This window comes from Microtus oregoni, unplaced genomic scaffold (genome assembly GCF_018167655.1).
Source record: "Microtus oregoni isolate MIOR12 unplaced genomic scaffold, Mior012 000026F_ref0000081, whole genome shotgun sequence".
In the NCBI taxonomy this organism is placed as follows: Eukaryota; Metazoa; Chordata; class Mammalia; order Rodentia; family Cricetidae; genus Microtus; species Microtus oregoni.
The window spans coordinates 12,156,074-12,173,969 of NW_024543085.1; the positions used below are offsets into that span (position 1 = coordinate 12,156,074).

General features: G+C 40.6%; 1 protein-coding gene across 3 annotated transcripts in view; it reads left to right on the forward strand.

The window, feature by feature from the left end:
- The window catches only part of Mdfic (MyoD family inhibitor domain containing), an 87,901-nt gene that overhangs the window by 12,213 nt on the left and 57,792 nt on the right, over positions 1-17,896 (forward strand). For 2 of the 3 annotated variants that reach the window (XM_041675739.1, XM_041675740.1), the window contains exon 3: positions 10,701-10,823. The exons of the other annotated variant lie outside the window; for it this stretch is intronic. In XM_041675739.1, the coding sequence (XP_041531673.1) occupies positions 10,701-10,823 (123 nt within the window). The remainder of the gene's footprint in view (positions 1-10,700; positions 10,824-17,896) is intronic. 3 annotated transcript variants of the gene reach the window in all.

Consider the following 17,896-nt stretch of genomic DNA (forward strand, 5'->3'; position numbering starts at 1 on the left):
AACAGAATAATAGAAATGGCTGAGGAAGACCCAGACTGTGTGGCTACAACTGCTAAGTCTGATACATTGATTTGGATTTGTCCGTAAAATGGACTTGGCATTTTTTCTCCTCTTAGAACTGCCTTGTCCACAAATAGCACAGCTTTAAAGCTGGCACAACTTGTCACAGAGCAGTGCTTTTCCTTATTCAACTTACAGTCACGCGGTTTGTATGGTGCTTCAGGAAGGGACTGCGGAGTGGGTATTGTCTTCAACTGCTTCCCCAGGATATTTTCATAGCAGGAATTTGAAAGATGGTTATGTAAAAACAACAACAAAAACCAGCAAAACAAAGCCATGATTATTACTGTGAATGAGCCTTTACTATAAACAAGACAGGAGTCTGTATAGGTTGACATCACCTTATGTTCTAGGTACCGTGATTGTTCTCAGTTTAAAGATGAAGGATGTTAACAAAGAATAGCTCTCATGGAATTGACATCATTAGCGATGGTCCTCGTATGTAGCACACTGATCTCAAACCTGTGCTCCCGAGTGTCTCTCTAGTGCAGAGTCACATTAGGGAAATTATGTTTGTCCTAGAGACCCTGATAATCTTTTTTCTTGACAGCCAAGTATGCAGATATCTAAGACTGAAAAAGATGGCATTGCTCATAAGTCTTGGAAAGTTGTGTATGCCAAAAACTTTATTGTGTCTTAAAGTTTACTCATGCACCATTGTACAATAACTTTACTAAGCCTAATTCCTTGTGAAGCAGCATTCTGTATTCTTTTCTTTGTAATTCTTTTGTTATTGTTTATTGAAAACATTCAGTTATTAGGGCCGGAGAGATGGCTTGGTGGATAAAGTGCTTGCTGTAGAAGTGGGAGGTTTTGAGTTTTGATGTTTAGAACTTACATTAAAGCTAGACATGGGGACACAGCACTGCTGGGTGGTAGACACAGGAGGGTTCCTAATATCACTGGCCAGCCATTAATGCCAAAATAGTGAACTTTGGGTTCCATGAGAGACCCCGTCTCCAATAATAAACCAATAGTGAAAGAATGATGTAGGAAAAATGTCATCTTCCTGTGTCTACATCCACATACATGGGCGAGCACACACACACACACACACACACACACACACACACACACACACACACAGGAAAGATAAACTATTGGAATAATATATTTGCTTGTTTCCACACTGATGGAAACATTCCTGTTTAATAGTTTGGGTAATCGTCTAATAGAAGCAGTTGAGCTCGCTAGTTCTGACTACAAAGGACAGAAGGAAAACTGGATATAGATTACCTGATGACGTATTTGTGCTCAAAATAAAGAGCAAGTATCTGATCTGCCAGACTAAGAGCAGAACGTTTCCATGTGGAGTCACTCCATACATTCTGGGAGAAGGGCTGGGTGAGCAATGAGCTTTCTCTGATGGAATCAGCTGAGTACAAGATCATCTCCGCCTCTGCCAATATCATCCTGTTTGACTTCAGTATCTGACTTTGAGACATGCTGTTTTCTCATCAGTAGAACTGATGTTTTCTTCCTAATTATATCACTGAGGGTTGTGAAGATCAACCAAATATTTGAAGTAGTAATGGGGCAGCAGGGCTGCGTCCCCCACACCCGGCCGCCCACATGGCTAGCTTATGCCCCAAAATAATTACACAGACACTGTATTCTTTTAAGCACTGCTTGGCCCTTTAGCTCTAGCACTTACAGGCTAATTCTCACATCCCGATCAACCCATCTCTAATAATCTGTGAGAACCGGTCTTACCGGGAAGATTCTAGCCTAGTCCATGCTGGGTCGGAGCTTCATGCCGGGAGCGGGGCATGGTGTCTCTCTCAGGCGTCTGCTCCTGAGAGGAAAGCTGTCGAGACTGAGCTCACTTCCTCTTCCTCCCAGCGTCCTGTTCTGCCTACTCCTCCCACCTATCCTCTAACCAATAAAATGGGCCAGGGCAGTGCCTTTATTAGCCAATGACCTTCCTCCATCATTTCCCCTTTTTCGGTTTAAACAAAAAAAAGGCTTTAACATAGCAAAATTACATATAACAAAACAGTTATCAAGTAAAAGTTACAATAATCTTTATCATAACTAAGGAAAACTATAACTATTACTAACTATTCTTAACTGCATCAAAGACTCCAGAAAGATACAATACTACCTAAGCAAACAAGAAAAAAGCAACTTTTAAAACTCTAGACATGACAGAGACATCTTGCTGCCTGGACAGTCACCCAAGGTTCCTTTGTACCGTTGGGGCATCCATCTTCAGCCTTCAGGCCCATGGTATCCAGCAGACATTTCCATAAAGCAGGAAAATTCAAAGTCAGTTCAGTCACTATCTGTTGTGTCCTGCAAAATGTCTCGCAGACTCTTTCATGAACCAGGAACCCCGAAAGATCATCTCACCTTAGGCAAGTTTAGTAGTCCTCTCTCTGCGGGTTCTCTGTGTCCAGTTTATGCAATAGTCCAGGCAAGAGCAGTTTCTTGCCCAAATGGCTATCAAACTCCATATGGTGCCTCTTCGATGCCCATCTTCCTCTTGAAGTAGATTGGTGCTGCCAGGAGCAGAGTGTCTCATTGTCATGAAAAGTCCTCAGTTATTAAAACATTAAATGTCCTATTCTGTAACCTTTGAAAGACATGAAGAATGTCTATCTCAAATATATCTCTATATATCTAGAAAATCTAACTAACATGACTACAAGCTTTACTATTATCGATGATTATCCATTAACAACCTATATTTCTTAATTATACAGTACATATTTAAATGAACTACACAATCACAATATCTTAATCAAAATCAGAAACACTTATACATATAACAAAATTGACCTTAAATCTCTATCAATAAAGCAAAATCTATACTAATGCAAATTATCTATATCATATCCCCCTTTAAATGTAAAAGAACGTTTATAAACCATATTTGGGAACATGGGCGCAGTTTTTTCTCTCCAAACTGCTTCCTGCTGAATGGGGGCGTCGTTAATTAGGTCTTTCATGGTATAACCTGTGTGCTAGTTTCATCTCAGTTGGCAGTTGAGCGAAGAAATTTTCTGAAGGTGTTCACACCAACCCTTCAGGAGGGCGTGGTCCATCATACCAAATCGGAGTAGAAGAAATGAACAGCGTCTCATCCTCTGTGAAAACAAAATAAGAAACTCTTTTCCAAAGTATCATATCCTTAGATCCAAATTCAAAATATCTATGTTGGATTAGTTCAGCAGCATTTATAAACAAATATCTTTTAGTAGCTTTTGCTCTTTCCTCAGCATTCAAACAATTCAAAGAGAGCATAATAGCATACAGTATCAAAATTCTCTGTGTATTTTCCATCTTTGTTCGTTTTATTTTAACCTCTATTTTGTTTTTTTTACTTTTAACTCTTTGCTTTTTGAGACAGGTTCTCTGTATCTTTGACCTGAAGTAACTCTGTAGACCAGGCTGTCTTTGAACTCTCAGAGATCCGCCTGTCTCTGCCTCCCAGGCATTCGGGATTAAAGGTGTACACTACTACACCTTGAACTCACAGAGATCTGTTTGTCTCTGCCTTCTAGGCACTGGGATTAAAGGCGTGTGCTACCACACACAACAACTCTCTTCCTTTTTTTATGTTTTTTACTTTAAGAACTTCAACTTTTAGTCTGTATATATTTTTAACACACTTTAAACCATTTAGAAATTTTCTCTATCTTTGAATCTCTCTTTAGTGTATATTTCTCTTTTTCTGACCACATGAATCTTTAATTTACCAAGCAATATCAGTAGGATTAAAGGCGTGGCTTTGCCAGCTAGATCCAGTCCAATCCTTAGCTTTCCAGCCTCATGGCGGATATACAGGCTGTAGCCATGTTTACTGCAACAACTGTATGGCATTTCAAGGTCCCTGCCAGCAAGTGAGCTACAACAGACAACACTCAAGTCCTCTCTCGGTAGCCGGCCCTCCTGCCTCAAACAGTCAGAGTTTGCCCTGGCAGGATGGCCCAGAAAGCCGGCATTTTTAAACGGCGCAGCTTTTTTCCTGCTATGGCTGAAAACCGAAAAGCATGTGTTCAGCTTTTCATCAACACCATTCAAGTGTTTCGTGGCAGGACCTCTTAATGAGCTGCAGGCTTTGCAGCTAAAGCTGAGTCAGGAAGCCTCTCTTAGATGAGGCGCTTGCTTGCCTCTAGCAAGCAGAGTAGAACGAAGAAATTGCTGCTACCAAGAAACCAGGCACAATGCTTTCATTTTGTTCTAGAATTACTTCCCAAGCTGTCTCAGGCTTTATGTGGAAGCAGTTGTCCACGTTGGGCGCCATAAGAAGTAGTAATGGGGCAGCAGGGCTGCGTCCCCCACACCCGGCCGCCCACATGGCTAGCTTATGCCCCAAAATAATTACACAGACACTGTATTCTTTTAAGCACTGCTTGGCCCTTTAGCTCTAGCACTTACAGGCTAATTCTCACATCCCGATCAACCCATCTCTAATAATCTATGAGAACCGGTCTTACCGGGAAGATTCTAGCCTAGTCCATCCTGGGTCGGAGCTTCATGCCGGGAGCGGGGCATGGTGTCTCTCTCAGGCGTCTGCTCCTGAGAGGAAAGCTGTCGAGACTGAGCTCACTTCCTCTTCCTCCCAGCGTCCTGTTCTGCCTACTCCTCCCACCTATCCTCTAACCAATAAAATGGGCCAGGGCAGTGCCTTTATTAGCCAATGACCTTCCTCCATCAAATATTATATGTTAAAGTCCCCTGGAAATTCCCAGGACAGTACTGTAATTGCAAAAATTCATTAACATTCTTCTTTCAACAAAGCAAAGCATTTTTATCTTTCTCTTAAAAAAAATACCGAACCACATAGCAAGTAAGTGACTGTGATGAATTTTACCTAAATTATTATCTAATTTATTTAATATTCTTAGATTTTTCTTTTCTGTTATTAACTTTTCTTTCTTGTAACTAACCAATTATTTGATTTCCCCAACTGTCTGAAACAAGTAGCACTATCAAGATTTGAAATTTGGGTAATGCCAGTTAGGTAAGATATTATAGAATTTTAAGTTAAATATAAATTCTATTTACTTGAATTTTTCCCATGCTCCCTCAGCAAAAACAATTAAGATTGGAAGGGCTTGTCTATCACTATTCATGTTGAACTTTAGAAAAAAAAAAACAACAAAACCACCAAAGGGAATCGATCATGCTATATAAATAGTCATTTTGGAAGAAGAGATAGTGTGTTTAAATCGATCATTTAGAACTTATTTTACCACTTTGACCTTTTCTTTAACTTAATTCATACTTGTTGCTTTTCCTAAGAATTAAATCAAATCCAGAGTCTACTAATTTTTCTCCGTCATGCGTTCCAATCTGAACACCCTTCAGCATGGATGGGATATTAGGGCGCCATTCAGAGTCAAACAACCTGAGTATGAGAAGGTTTTAGCAACACAGCACCTACATTTCCCCACATAGAGGAGGAGGAGACTAGGCCCTGCCCTGCTCCCACAGCTGTTAGCCTTGCCGCTAGAAGTCTGACCCTGGGCAGTTTCCATCGCCTTCTGTTTTATTGGGCCTTGATTACTTCGTTTCTCACTGGCCGAGAAATTTGTTGTCAGGAGATGGTCTTCTTGCTTATCCAAAGACTGCTTTTTATGTCCCTGTGCAGAGGAGGGACACTAAAAAGCTGGGCACATCCACAAGTATATTTCAATCCATTGGCTCACGGTAGTTTTAAAAGGCTTTCAATTTATGGTACCTAAAATATATTTATTTTATCTCACCCATCCGTAGAACTGATTAATATTTTAAGTCATTCACATTTGTATTTCCTTACAAATCTTTTCATGGAATTATGACTGTATGCAGATGTGTTAATGAGATGATGAGATCAACTTTGATGTTCTGATGCCTTGGAATCCTGTGATGAGGAGATGAGTAATAAGATAAGGATGGACATTCTTTCATTTTGACGTCAACATTCCACCCACCGAAGTCACCTGGACTAGATGCTCGAAGGTTGGGCGTGTGTGCATGTGTCTGCTGCCAGAGTTCTCTGCATGCTTCTAACTCAGCACCCAAATGTAAGCCATGGCTTAGGAGAATAATCCTCTACACAGAGGTGAAGAGCCATCGATTGTCTTTGTCACACTTTACGGCCAGGTACAAACTGATGTCCTATGCTAGGGAAATCCCTTGGTGCTGGGGAGCTACACACTAGGCCCACAATAGTAGCTGAATGGCAACCACAAATCTTCGTATGTCCAGAAGCAGTGGTTGAACCCTTGACTTTCCAATGTGGAAGTGCCACAGCAACCTAAACGGGTAGCGGTCATCTGCTCTCAGACCTTTCATCGTCTTAGTGCCGCGACAGCCAGGTAAAGAGGGTTGCGAGGTTGATTTGGTTAACTGTTTCTCGCCCCCAACACATGACTGATGTCAGTGAATCTCTCTCTCATCCTTCCGTTTCTTCGGTGACGCCTGCAAGTTTCCACTATTGGTGAGGCTGCTATCTAGCATTCCATTAGGCTGAGGCAATGTAAAACAATAGAGATAAACGGTGTGCATGCCTTGGCTGGGCCCGGAGTTTAGTTTATCCAAGTAAAGAATTAGCGGAAGACAATTTACGTTTTTACAGGGAACCTTTCCTGGGCCTTGCCTTGGTGTGGGTGCAATGGATCATCACAGGACACATGAGGGACCAGCTTTCAAGCCAAGACATTTAGTTTTCAAAGGAGGCAAAGTGGAATACGCTGGTGATTGTGATGTCGTAGGAACTGCGCAGAATTTATTATCTGTATCATTCATTCGCTACACAGAGTGGTAGTTTTCCTTTTTTGACTTCAGTACATTTGGGATCAGCTCATTCTAGAATTTCCAGATATGAAAGCTCCTTTTTAAAAAAGCATGATAAACAGTCTCTTAATAAGAATTTGGGTAGGAAGAACTCTGACCTCCCCACTCGGGAGAAGGTTGCATCATTGTAAATCGCCGTGTCTATGGACCACGTGGCATTGTCATTTATGCAGTGAGGAGTCGAGAGGGTCTGCGCTTAGCACTCGAATATTGGACATGATTCAAATATGCGTCAAGTGTGTCTGGAGGCTTTATTCATACCTATTTTCTTTTAGTCAGCAATGCTTCCTAATGCCTTGGTTTCATGAATTAATTTTAATGGAATTAAACTTGAACAGCTCAAAATTATATAATTAATTTCATTCAGCTTCAATTAAAGTTACTAATTGAATCAAGCCTACTAGCATGACACCTGGCGGCAGTCAGCTACGTAACAGTATGGGTATGTGGGATTGCTGATGAGACAGTTCACGTACACCAGCGATAATGCAGGCAATCTTTCCTACTGATAATCTCAGGGTTGACGACAGCAGTCAAGAATTCTGGAGTTGTTTAAGAAAGTTCAGATTTTAATTGAAAGTAACACATCTCGTGAAGATTACGTTTTCCCTGTGATAATGCTGAGTAAATGTTACAAAAATCTAGAACATACTGGTTTAACATGCTTCTAATTTATATTTTACTGATGTTTGAATATGGTTTTGCAGTCTAAAAATGTTTGGCAATGAAGGCCCATTTTTTTTTTTTGGAGCAATCTTAACCTCTGGTTGTAGTCCTGAGTTTATATTCATCAATTTTTTCATGTATTGAAATATGTTTTGCAGCCGAATTGTTAATTTGTTGTGAAATCTCTATGATACATGAGAATTTTTTTTTGCATGTGCATAAATTTTTCCTTGTACCGGAAATGTTAAAAAGACGGGCTAACAACTCCTGTATGAGTCTCTTTTGTGTGCCTGCCTCCATGGCTTGGCGTCGTACTTCCGAATGGCACATACTCTTTGAAATACATTCTCTCTTGTGACAAGCTCGGTGATTGGGCATGCTTCAACAGTGGACGTTGAAGAGGATGCCTAATGTGTGTCCAGCACACAGGCTCCAGGGATTGACCTAACAGGGGCAAGGGAATGGAGAGAAGACACGGGCACACAGAACAGCCGGGAATCCGCGGCACTGGGCTCTCTAATGGAGAAGCCACAGTACCCTGGAAGCACGTGTTTCCTATAGATAGTTGTGCGTGGACGCAGGGTTTATGGTGTATAGTTGAATCATGGAGGTTTCATGTATACAGGCGAATCAAGGTGGCAGACTTAGCCAATCTAATTAGAAGCAGCTTTATAGGAGGGCTGTTTTTCAGGTTGTAAAGGGGGAGGATATGACACATATTTCTGCAGACACTATGAACATTCACTCTTGGGACAGAGGAAGGCTTGGCAATCTCTCTTGAGCCTCATCCCGTGTGGAATGTGCCAATTCCTTGTGAGGTTGAGGCTTTGGTTCTTGACATGGCTGGCTCAGGTCCCCGCAATACATTTACTCAGGACTTCATTTGTTTCCTGCAGACTAGCTATACTTTTCTTTCTGGTTTGCACATTCACAAACTCAGTATTGAACTCATCACCTAGACTATGAACTCTGTGAAGGCTGGGCAATGTGTTATCTGTCAAGGTACAAGCATCTCCAAGTGAAATGAAGAAACATTTGGGTACACCACATATATTCTATGTTCGTAATGACTAAGTTGTTTTCTCATTCTTCCAAATTTTTACCATCAGGTCCAGATTACAAATTTGGTCATTACCAACTATGCAAGCCTTATTTAGTTTCTCACATCTGTTACCTTTTTTATTAAAGCATCCAGTTCAACTCTCTTTTTCTTTTTTGTTTTTTTATTTGTTTTTGTTTTTTTGAGACAGGGTTTCTCTGTGTAACAGTTCTTGCTGTCCTGGAACTAGCTCTTGTAGACCAGGCTAGCCTCGAACTCACAGAGATCCGCCTGCCTCTGCCTCCTGATTGCTTGGATTAGAGGTATGCACTACCATTGCCTGGCTCATCCAGTTAAACTCTCATCAGTGTCTATTTGAACTTTGCTAAGTCTCCATTTCAGAGCCTGTATTAGTTCCTTTTCTGTTGTTATGATAAAACACCCCAACAAAGATATCTTAGAGAGAAAAGGTGTATTTTGGAGAATACATATGACTTGGCAGAAACAGGAAGCTGCCTAGTTACATTTTGTCTGCCCTCGAGGGGAATGGTAGGTGGGGCATGCTGTGAAGCCTCAAGTTACCCATTTCCTCCATTGAGGCTCAACCTCAGAACCTTTTCAAGTAGTTCCATCTGCTCCCATCTTCACACACGTGACCCAATGAGGGCAGTAAACATTCAAATGCAACAGTCTCGGTCTCTGTCTTCCCTTTTTGTTCTCCTTCTCTTCTTCTTCATTCTCTTCTTATCCCCCTCCTCAGATATTAAGTGAATACTTAAAGGGCATAGGAAGAGTGGATCACCCCAAGGATGGTTCCTTATCTCTCAAATAGAATGATTCATTGAGGACTAGGAATCTGTTTTTTCAGAATTGTTCTCCAGCCAATGAGGATTGAGAAACACAAATGTACCTACTTACTACTTTCTTTAATATGTAGCTTTGCTTAGGCATTTCACAAATCTTCAATATTTACTTTGATTTGCTCTTCTTTTTTATTTAAGTCTAGATTTCCCATGTTGGCATTCAAATATCCACATTATGACTTCATGAGAGCTTTAGAGTGTTGCCTCCTGTCCCTTGAAAGCACTTCACAGCCTGGATCTGGGACCTTTGTCCAAGTGTCTGCGTTTGGAGTTTTCCCATGCTGTTCTTTCCTCCTTTCTCCTATGTGACTTTTGAAGTTCTTCTAATCTTTTAGCAACCATCCAATGTGCTCCTTTCTCTAAAGTGTCTTTCTTGATCTTTGAATCCTGATGAGGTTTTTTTCCCCCTTTCTTTTGAGCCCCTTTGGTGCTCTGGACCTTTCATAGCATGCACCCTACCTTGTGTTATAGGTTGTGTGCTGTTTGACTTATGCTCCCAACAAGACATTCCATTTCCTTACATGTTATCTTTCCACCTAAGAACTCATAATCCTACACACCAACCTCTCATCCTTAATACTTCCATCTCTGAGAACGCATCGTGCACTCTTTGACTTTTCCTCCAGTTTCTACAGAGAACTCTGAACTGGTTTCCTGTAACCTGACTGCCCAGTCCCTTCTCATTCAGCTGTGGTCTGGCTTTCATCTCCATCAATCATCTCCGTCAAGTCTCTTCTCCTTTGATGCTTTTTCTGTCTCATCCCCTATCTGGATGGTCTCATTCACCCTCATCCTTGATGTAACCTTTCTACATTTCTCTATGATGACAGACCACTTGCCATGCTAAAATTTATTTACCACAACCGTGATTGATTTCATTTTATTGTGACCCTCTTTCTCTAATGATGAAAAGATAGTAAGTATTCAACAAATGTTATTGAGCCAATAACATATGCAACAGTCAATAATGATATAATTCTATTTCCTTAAGCTATGACCTACTTGGAAGCAGTAGGAAACATGTAAGACATATTTGGTGGTGCATACCTGTGATTCCAGCAGTTGGGAGGTAGTGATAGGACCATCAGAAGTTCAAGGTCCTCATCAACTACATCATGAGTTCCAGGCCTTTGTTCTATGAGATACCGTTTCAAACGTACAAACAAAACCTAAAAACTAAAAGCAAAAAATATATGAACACACACACACACACACACACACACACACACACACACATATATATATAGCATTCATCAAATGACAATACATGTTTAATTTTTTTTCAGAGAAATGCAATGAAGACAATAGTGAGAAAGACATGAGTCAAGCTAGCAGTAATCATTCCAAGTATGGACTGATGCAGGACCAGTCCATCTGGGGAAATCCTGCAGATGGGGAACTCATCAGAAGTAAGTATTTTTTAAGAGAAAATTTGAGTGATTGAGGGGTATGACGGTGATATACTTTCGGTTACCTTCCCAAGTAATTTTGCTACACGACTATAAATCTGAAAGTGTTTTTGTTGGTGCTAAAATATCAGAGCTAGAACTAGGATGTAAATACTCCATAAACTCCCATACTTTCTTTAGAATAGAAGAACTGACCTGTAAATGTTAAACTCTACTGTTAGATTTAGTCACAGTTAGCTCTTTCGTCAATGTGGACTCAGTCAAAATCAGGTATCTTTAAGTAACATGTTGGACTGTGACACTAAGAAAACAAATTGAGATCTATCTAAAGGACAAGGACTTGTGGTCTCTATTCATTTGACAAGTGTTGCCAAACCTGTTTTGTATGGCTATTTGTATCTTTTTGATGCCCTCCCCAGGTTCTTTCATGGAGCATTTATAAAGCATCGGTGTATTTATTTACTCTGAGACTGTCTTGAAATGCTGGGTACTTCTGGGTGGTGCTGAGAATGTGACCTTTATGTGAGGTTCTGCCTTAGATCTTCTGGAACTTATGCTCAGTCCCTGAGTCCCCCTAGACTGTTCAGACTGAACTTGCCCTGAAAAGGATTTAGCAAACGAGTGAGCGTAAGGGGACACAGCTGAAAAAGCATAGCAGGAAATCTTTGGAATTCTTGTTCATGGTTCATTACATCTCGTTATTAGTATGATAGAGTGGACAGAGAACACATTTCTCAGATTCAGGTGCTGTACTATCTAATTTAAATTCAATACACCTAGACAATTCATATATAGATTTTTTCTTTTAAATTTTTTTCTTCAAAATTTTTGACTTTCATTTCTTCCCCAGAATGCTCAGTGCCCAGCCCTGACAGAATACTAAAAAAAGATCAACTTGGCAGAAAATTAACAATAATAGTAAAAATCTTGTTGAAGGACATTTATAGGTCTCTTTTTCTTTTGATTTTTTAAAAAGTTCTTAAAATGAGTTTTTGTTCATTTCTCTTTATAGTTGAGATACTTTTATCCTGGGGAAGGGAATAGGAAGGAAGGAAATGACAGTCAGAAACTAATGGCAAACAGGATTTATATAGCCAAAAATTCAAACAGTCACTATTTCAAGTAAACAGTTACCCTTCAACATCTATTGACCATTTTTTCTTGAAATACCAACTTTTTAAACGTGAAACAGAAAGTCTGGTGAGATGCTGGCGTATTTTGCCTGAGATTTCCAAGCAACTAGACTTTGTACTAAGGTACATAGGAGAGAATTCAAACTCGACTTATTAAGGACGTGTGCAGCCCCCCACTTTTTTTCCTCTTTGTGTAGAAACAGACTTGTAAGTGTTCCATTTAATTGCTTGATTTCTCTAATCTTCTTTTCCAGAGCCCACACAGGAAAAGGTAAATAAGATCACTAAAGATAAAACCCGAAATACAGTGTTGCATAAGAATTTGGAGAATTGGATTAAGGTGTCAAAGTTGTTTGCAACTTGGTAGAGCTCATTTTAGACACAGAATTCATGCTGTTAAAAAAGACAGGATTTAAAGTGAAGTACTCTTTCCATTGTCTTTACTGGTGAAGTCGACATACTGCAGGAAATAGTTTCCTTACGGAGATAATGATGCGGTGTGTGCCACGGGACACCGGAGCTTCTGGGAACAAATGTTTAGGTTGCTAATAATGTTCACACAGAGAATGTAGAGATGCGGAGATCTGTCATCTCCTATGAGAGTGCTGCTGGGGCCTTTGGCAGATAAATAGATATATGCGAAAATAACGGCTGTAGCCTGCGATGCCACTGGAAACCCAAGCTGGCAAGCATTTCCAAATACTTGGGGGTAAACACCTGACCCTGGATGAGGAGTAACATTTCCCAAACCTCTTATTTCTGCTATTCTCCCAGTCACACTTTTCTAGACGGAGGCTGTCTGGTTGGATGTATAATAAGCATTTATAGTGGAATAACGTATAGCATTTTAAACACGACTCCATTTAAACACGACAGCATCGAGAAGTTCGCTTTGGTGGCAGTGTCTGCTGGTCCATGCTGATTTCGAACTCCATGTAGCTGTCTGTCTGCCTTCCCTTCTTGGCCTTCCACGGTAGAGTCCTCAGCCATTTCTGCCTGCTTCAAAGTCTGCTTCCCACATTAGGTGAGGAGGGTGTTTTCTTCTTGCTTTTCTGTTCAGCACATTTTGGCGGCTCAGCAAGTCTTTTGTAATAACAATAGGCCTTGGAAAGGGAGACTGTGGCTCAGAACTCCTAGGGGCTGGAAGGGAGCAGCTGCGGTGAGTCAGCTCTGGCTTGGTCCCCTTCCAGGAGTCCTGTGTGGCTCCCTGAGCACCACAGAACAGGACAGCTGGCTCCCACAGAACTGGTGTGAGACGTCCCACGGTGTTAGGGTGGCTGGTTGGAGAGGTCATCAGAAAAAAAAAAAAAAGTGGGCTGCTGGGGTGTGGGAACGGTTTCAAACCACAACCCACTCGTTTTTCCAATCTTCCATGGGCTACCTCAGCTGCAGAAGTCAAAAGTGCAGAGAGTGGCTGTTGCATCTGAGTTCTCTGTATCTGTTCTTGAGGGTGGTTCCTGAGGGCTGATGGCTCACGCGTTGTCTCCATTGCCCGGGTTGCTGGCCGCCTTCCTTATTGGCTATCTGAGGCCTAATTTATAATGGACTGTTATCTGGAAATGTGAAGAGGGCTGTTTTTACTTTTCTTTGCTGAGAATGAAACTTAGCCCAGGAAAGTCGAGGGAGTGGCTGCTTGGGAAGTTGCATCCTAATTAGAGGGTGTATTCTCGGGCTTCACAAATGAGATCCCAGCTGAGAACTGTTTCTAGATTATTCCATGAACTTTAACCTTGACCTCTGTGGACCGCCGCCTGCTTGTGGCTCACACAGAGTTGGTTCCTGTGTCATGTGGAGTTTGAGCTTTTCTGTTTTCTTTGGTGCTTCTAGAAGATACAGGGTAGGTGGCAAGTGTTGGTCTTGTGATTTGAAGGCTTGCAAGTCAAATCTGTTGCCCCTGAGTTGCTAACTAATAAGAGAAAATCCTTTCTGGAAGTAATAAATAAAAGAGAAGAAATCCATACGGAATGAAGCATTGCGAATAAATAGGCCACCCGGAGTCTAGTCTAGTGAGGGAATGTGCCTTGTGAATCTCTTTCTTATGAAATTCAAAAAAAAAAAAAAAAAAAGACAGTTGTAGCCACTTAAGCTTGTTAAAAAATCCTTAAATTAGCGAAGAATTAAAAACATAATTGTGGTTTTCTGAGGATATTTTATAATTGGAAAGTTTCTATTTTATTTTTTTTTTAAAGGAGATCCTTTACAGTGCTTAAAAAAGCATTTATATTCTGAGAAAATATTTTGGTTTTTAATTCAATTTCTGGGACTTATTTTAAATTTCAGACTTTATGAAAACTTTTTTTTTTCTGAGCATGAGCTGAGAATCCAAGTTCCCCCCCCCCCCCCCAGAAGAGCGTGTTGGGTGTGGAATGTAATTAGAAACTATACCTTTTCATAGCACTTTTCTTTTCTAATAATCACCATTTTTTTCTGACTTCATGAAATATACATTGCAGTGAAGTGACATGCCAGTTAATATTAATTTTTCTCTTCCAATCCATAACACGCACAAATCCATAACAGGTATTGAGCAACATTGTATGTTTTAATGATACTAAAAAAGGAATGCTCTTGGGATGATTTCTAAGGTAGGAAGGCGTGTGGATGTGTGTATACATGTAGATGCCCGTGTGTGCATGTATATATTTGTGCATATATGTGTGTATGAACTTATATGTGAATACATGGATATACATGTGTTCCTTTACTGACAGGCAGTCAGTGTGTGTAAGTAATGTTTTGATTCAATTTGGGTCAAATTCTACTATCCTAGTAATTTCCTGTAAAGAGCTTACATTTTTCTTTGTTCCTCTGTACAAAGTGCCTGAGGTCTCTATTGCAGATTTTTCTAGGTCTTTCTGCGCATCCCTATTGCTTAACTTTATCCGTGGACACTGCTCTGTACACACAGGCCTCTAATTCTAAATGTCACTACTTACTTAACTCCAGAAATTTTCCTCAGCTTCTCTTCTGAAATAAATTTCCCATTAAACTGTTTGGTTCGGCTAATTCTCTCCTTTGTGATTTTGCAGAATTCCCAGGATCTGAAGCAAAGTTAGAATGCTCTACTTAAATGGTAATCCCCGTTCTCTTTAACCCATTTATTCATTTTGAAGAGTTTTTAGCTCTCATAATAGTAAGCACTTAATTGGCAGGAGAATGCGAGCCGCTCTCTTAATTCACACTCCCCCGCCCTGTGGAGCTCCAGCAATAGCTCCTCGTCTTTCCACTCACCTCCTACTTGAAGCCTTCCTCTTGGCATCATCCGAATCTCCTCTCTATATCAACAGGCTGTGCTGTGAGGAACTCTATTATTTCTTTTTTGAGCCTCTGCCAGCTTTGAGCTGATCACCCTTAATGAACACCGTTCCATCACTCGAGGGGATTCTGCCCGTGTGTAAAACACCGACTGAAAGGCAGGTACTCGGGCGCACTGTCAAATACTCAGAGTACTCCTTATTTCCATGGTAAAGAGGGAGCATGAAGAGGTTTTGATTTAAGTGTTTTCCACAGCTCTCTTGCTTGAATGCACATTTCAGCAACTATTATTTGGCTTTCTTTAGAGTTAAGTTTACACGAAACTAAAAATTATCCCCCATTAACATAGCACCTAGCAAGGACTGGTGGATGTAGCTTTTTAAAAAGGTCTGTTGATACTCATGGGAAACCCGCCCTTTCCTTAAAGGAAACAGAGGAGGAGTGGATTGGGGGTGTGGGAACAGAGAGGGGATGGGGGATGAACTAGAAGAGGAGGGAGGGGACACTGTGGCTGGGATGTAAATGAATTGAATTTATTAAACAAGTAAACAAATAAATAAATCATGCTTCTTAGTGTCTTCAGACATTGCCTGACACTTTACACTCCTTCATGTCTTTGAGAAGTGCTAGTGTTAAGTCCTTCTGACTTTTGAGTTGCTCCCCATGCCTTCCCTCTCAATTCAGCTCTCAGCAGGCAAATTCTTTGTTATCCACTCTGCTGACTGTTTACACCCATCAGCACAGCTGCTTTTCTTATTGTCCTGGAGCAAAACATTTAATCATCATCTTCTGCAAAATCAAGGGAAAGGTTAGGTTTCCGGGTGGGGTGTGTGATTGCCGTTCATTTGTTGATGCTCTACTGTGGTTACCCCTTCTGTTGACAGTGGTCGTCTGTCTAGTTTGCTACTTTAGAGCAAAGCTGAAGTTTCCTGACACAATTCACTTTCCCTGTAGGCTGTTCCATTCTCAACCTGGGTTCTTCCCCTGAGCTGGAGGGAAATATTTCCGATCTTTTTTTTTTTTTTTTTTGTTGAACTGCTTAATACTACGTATGGGGAGGCCAGTAGAAATGAACTGGAGGGACAGGGTCCCGATTGTGTGGCCAACAGTGGTGCTGAGTTGGTTATGTCACATCTGTCAACTCGAGTGTCTCCTTTTCCCAATGGAACTGCTGGTACCGGGAACCTCATTGTGTTATTTTGAGGATGACTTCAGAGGAGATGTGTTCCATTGCAGGGTTAATACCTAGGTAAGTGAGGAACTGATGGTGTGAGTTTATCAGTGTGCGTTAGTATTAGCCTTAAGCTGAGCTGTGAATTTTTAGATATTTTTCCTGTTCATCATGATTCTATTGAACTAAATGCTTGGAAGCACCAAGGTACAGAGACAAAGTTTTCTGAGACCCGTGGTATCCATGGCTACAGTTGGTTGCATTCAGTTGCTTATGAATTTTAATGTGTTATATAACAGCAAGATGTTTATAAGCCATTACACAAAGCATAGAAAAGATTGTGCTGCGCTTACGTGATGTGGAATGTCCTCTGTATGCTGCGAATATGTGTTGCCTTTATTGGTTGATGAGTAAAGCTACTTTGGCCTATGGCAGGGCAGAATATATCTAGGCAAGAAATCCAGGCAGAGAGACAAGGAGAAAAAAGGCAGGATCAGGGAGAGGCCAGGAGTCACTGTGGAAGCAAGATGTGAGGTAGCAAGTCATGAGACTAGTAGTAAAATACAGACTATTGAAAATGGTTTAATTTAGTTGTAAGAGCTAGTTAATAATAAGTCTAAGCTAACAGGTCAAACAGTTTGTAATTAATATTAAGCCTCTGAGTGATTCTTTAGAAACGGCTGTGGAAATTGGTGGGTGGGAGAGAAATCCCTGTACTGGGACCAGGAAGGACAGAAAAAAGTCTCTAGGTACACTTATAGAAATACATGTTTGTATATATGCCTCTTTATCTTTCCCTAAACCATGTTTTTTTTTTCTTTTTTCTAGATCAGTGGTTCTTAACCCTTGAGTCACAACCCTTTGGGGACTCAAGCCTTTTATAGGAATTGCATATTAGATATCCTGCATATCAGATATTTACATTATGGTTCATAACAGTGTCAAACTTGCAATTATGAAGTCGCAACAAAATAATTTTATGGTTGGGGGTCACCACAACATGAAGAACTGTATTAAAGGGTCACAGAATTAGGGAGGTTGGAGAATCACTGTTTTAGAAAATTATAGTCTAAGAACTCAAGGTTGTTTCTATGAAGACTGTCTGGCTATACTTTAAAGTTTTTTGTGTTATGAAAAATACAACAAATATTGTCATTGCTCTTATACTGATACATTTGGTCTAATTTATTTATATATGTTCCTTATCATGTATTAGGGCATTTGGCTATTATATATTTTAGGGGGTGGGGGTGCGGAGAGTTTATTTGACTTGCAGTTTGAGGTTACAGTAAAATGTTGTGGGAAAGTCACATCTATAGTCAGGAGCAGAGGTGAATTAATGTCTGTGTCCAGTTCTTCAATCACTTTCTGAACTCTTGCACAATACCTGGCCTAGAGAATGATGCCGCCCATAGTGGATAGGTCCTACCGTCTCATTTAAAGCAACCATGACACCCCCAATCCAGACTTGTTCACAGGCCAACTTTTCATAGACAATCTTTCATTGACACGAC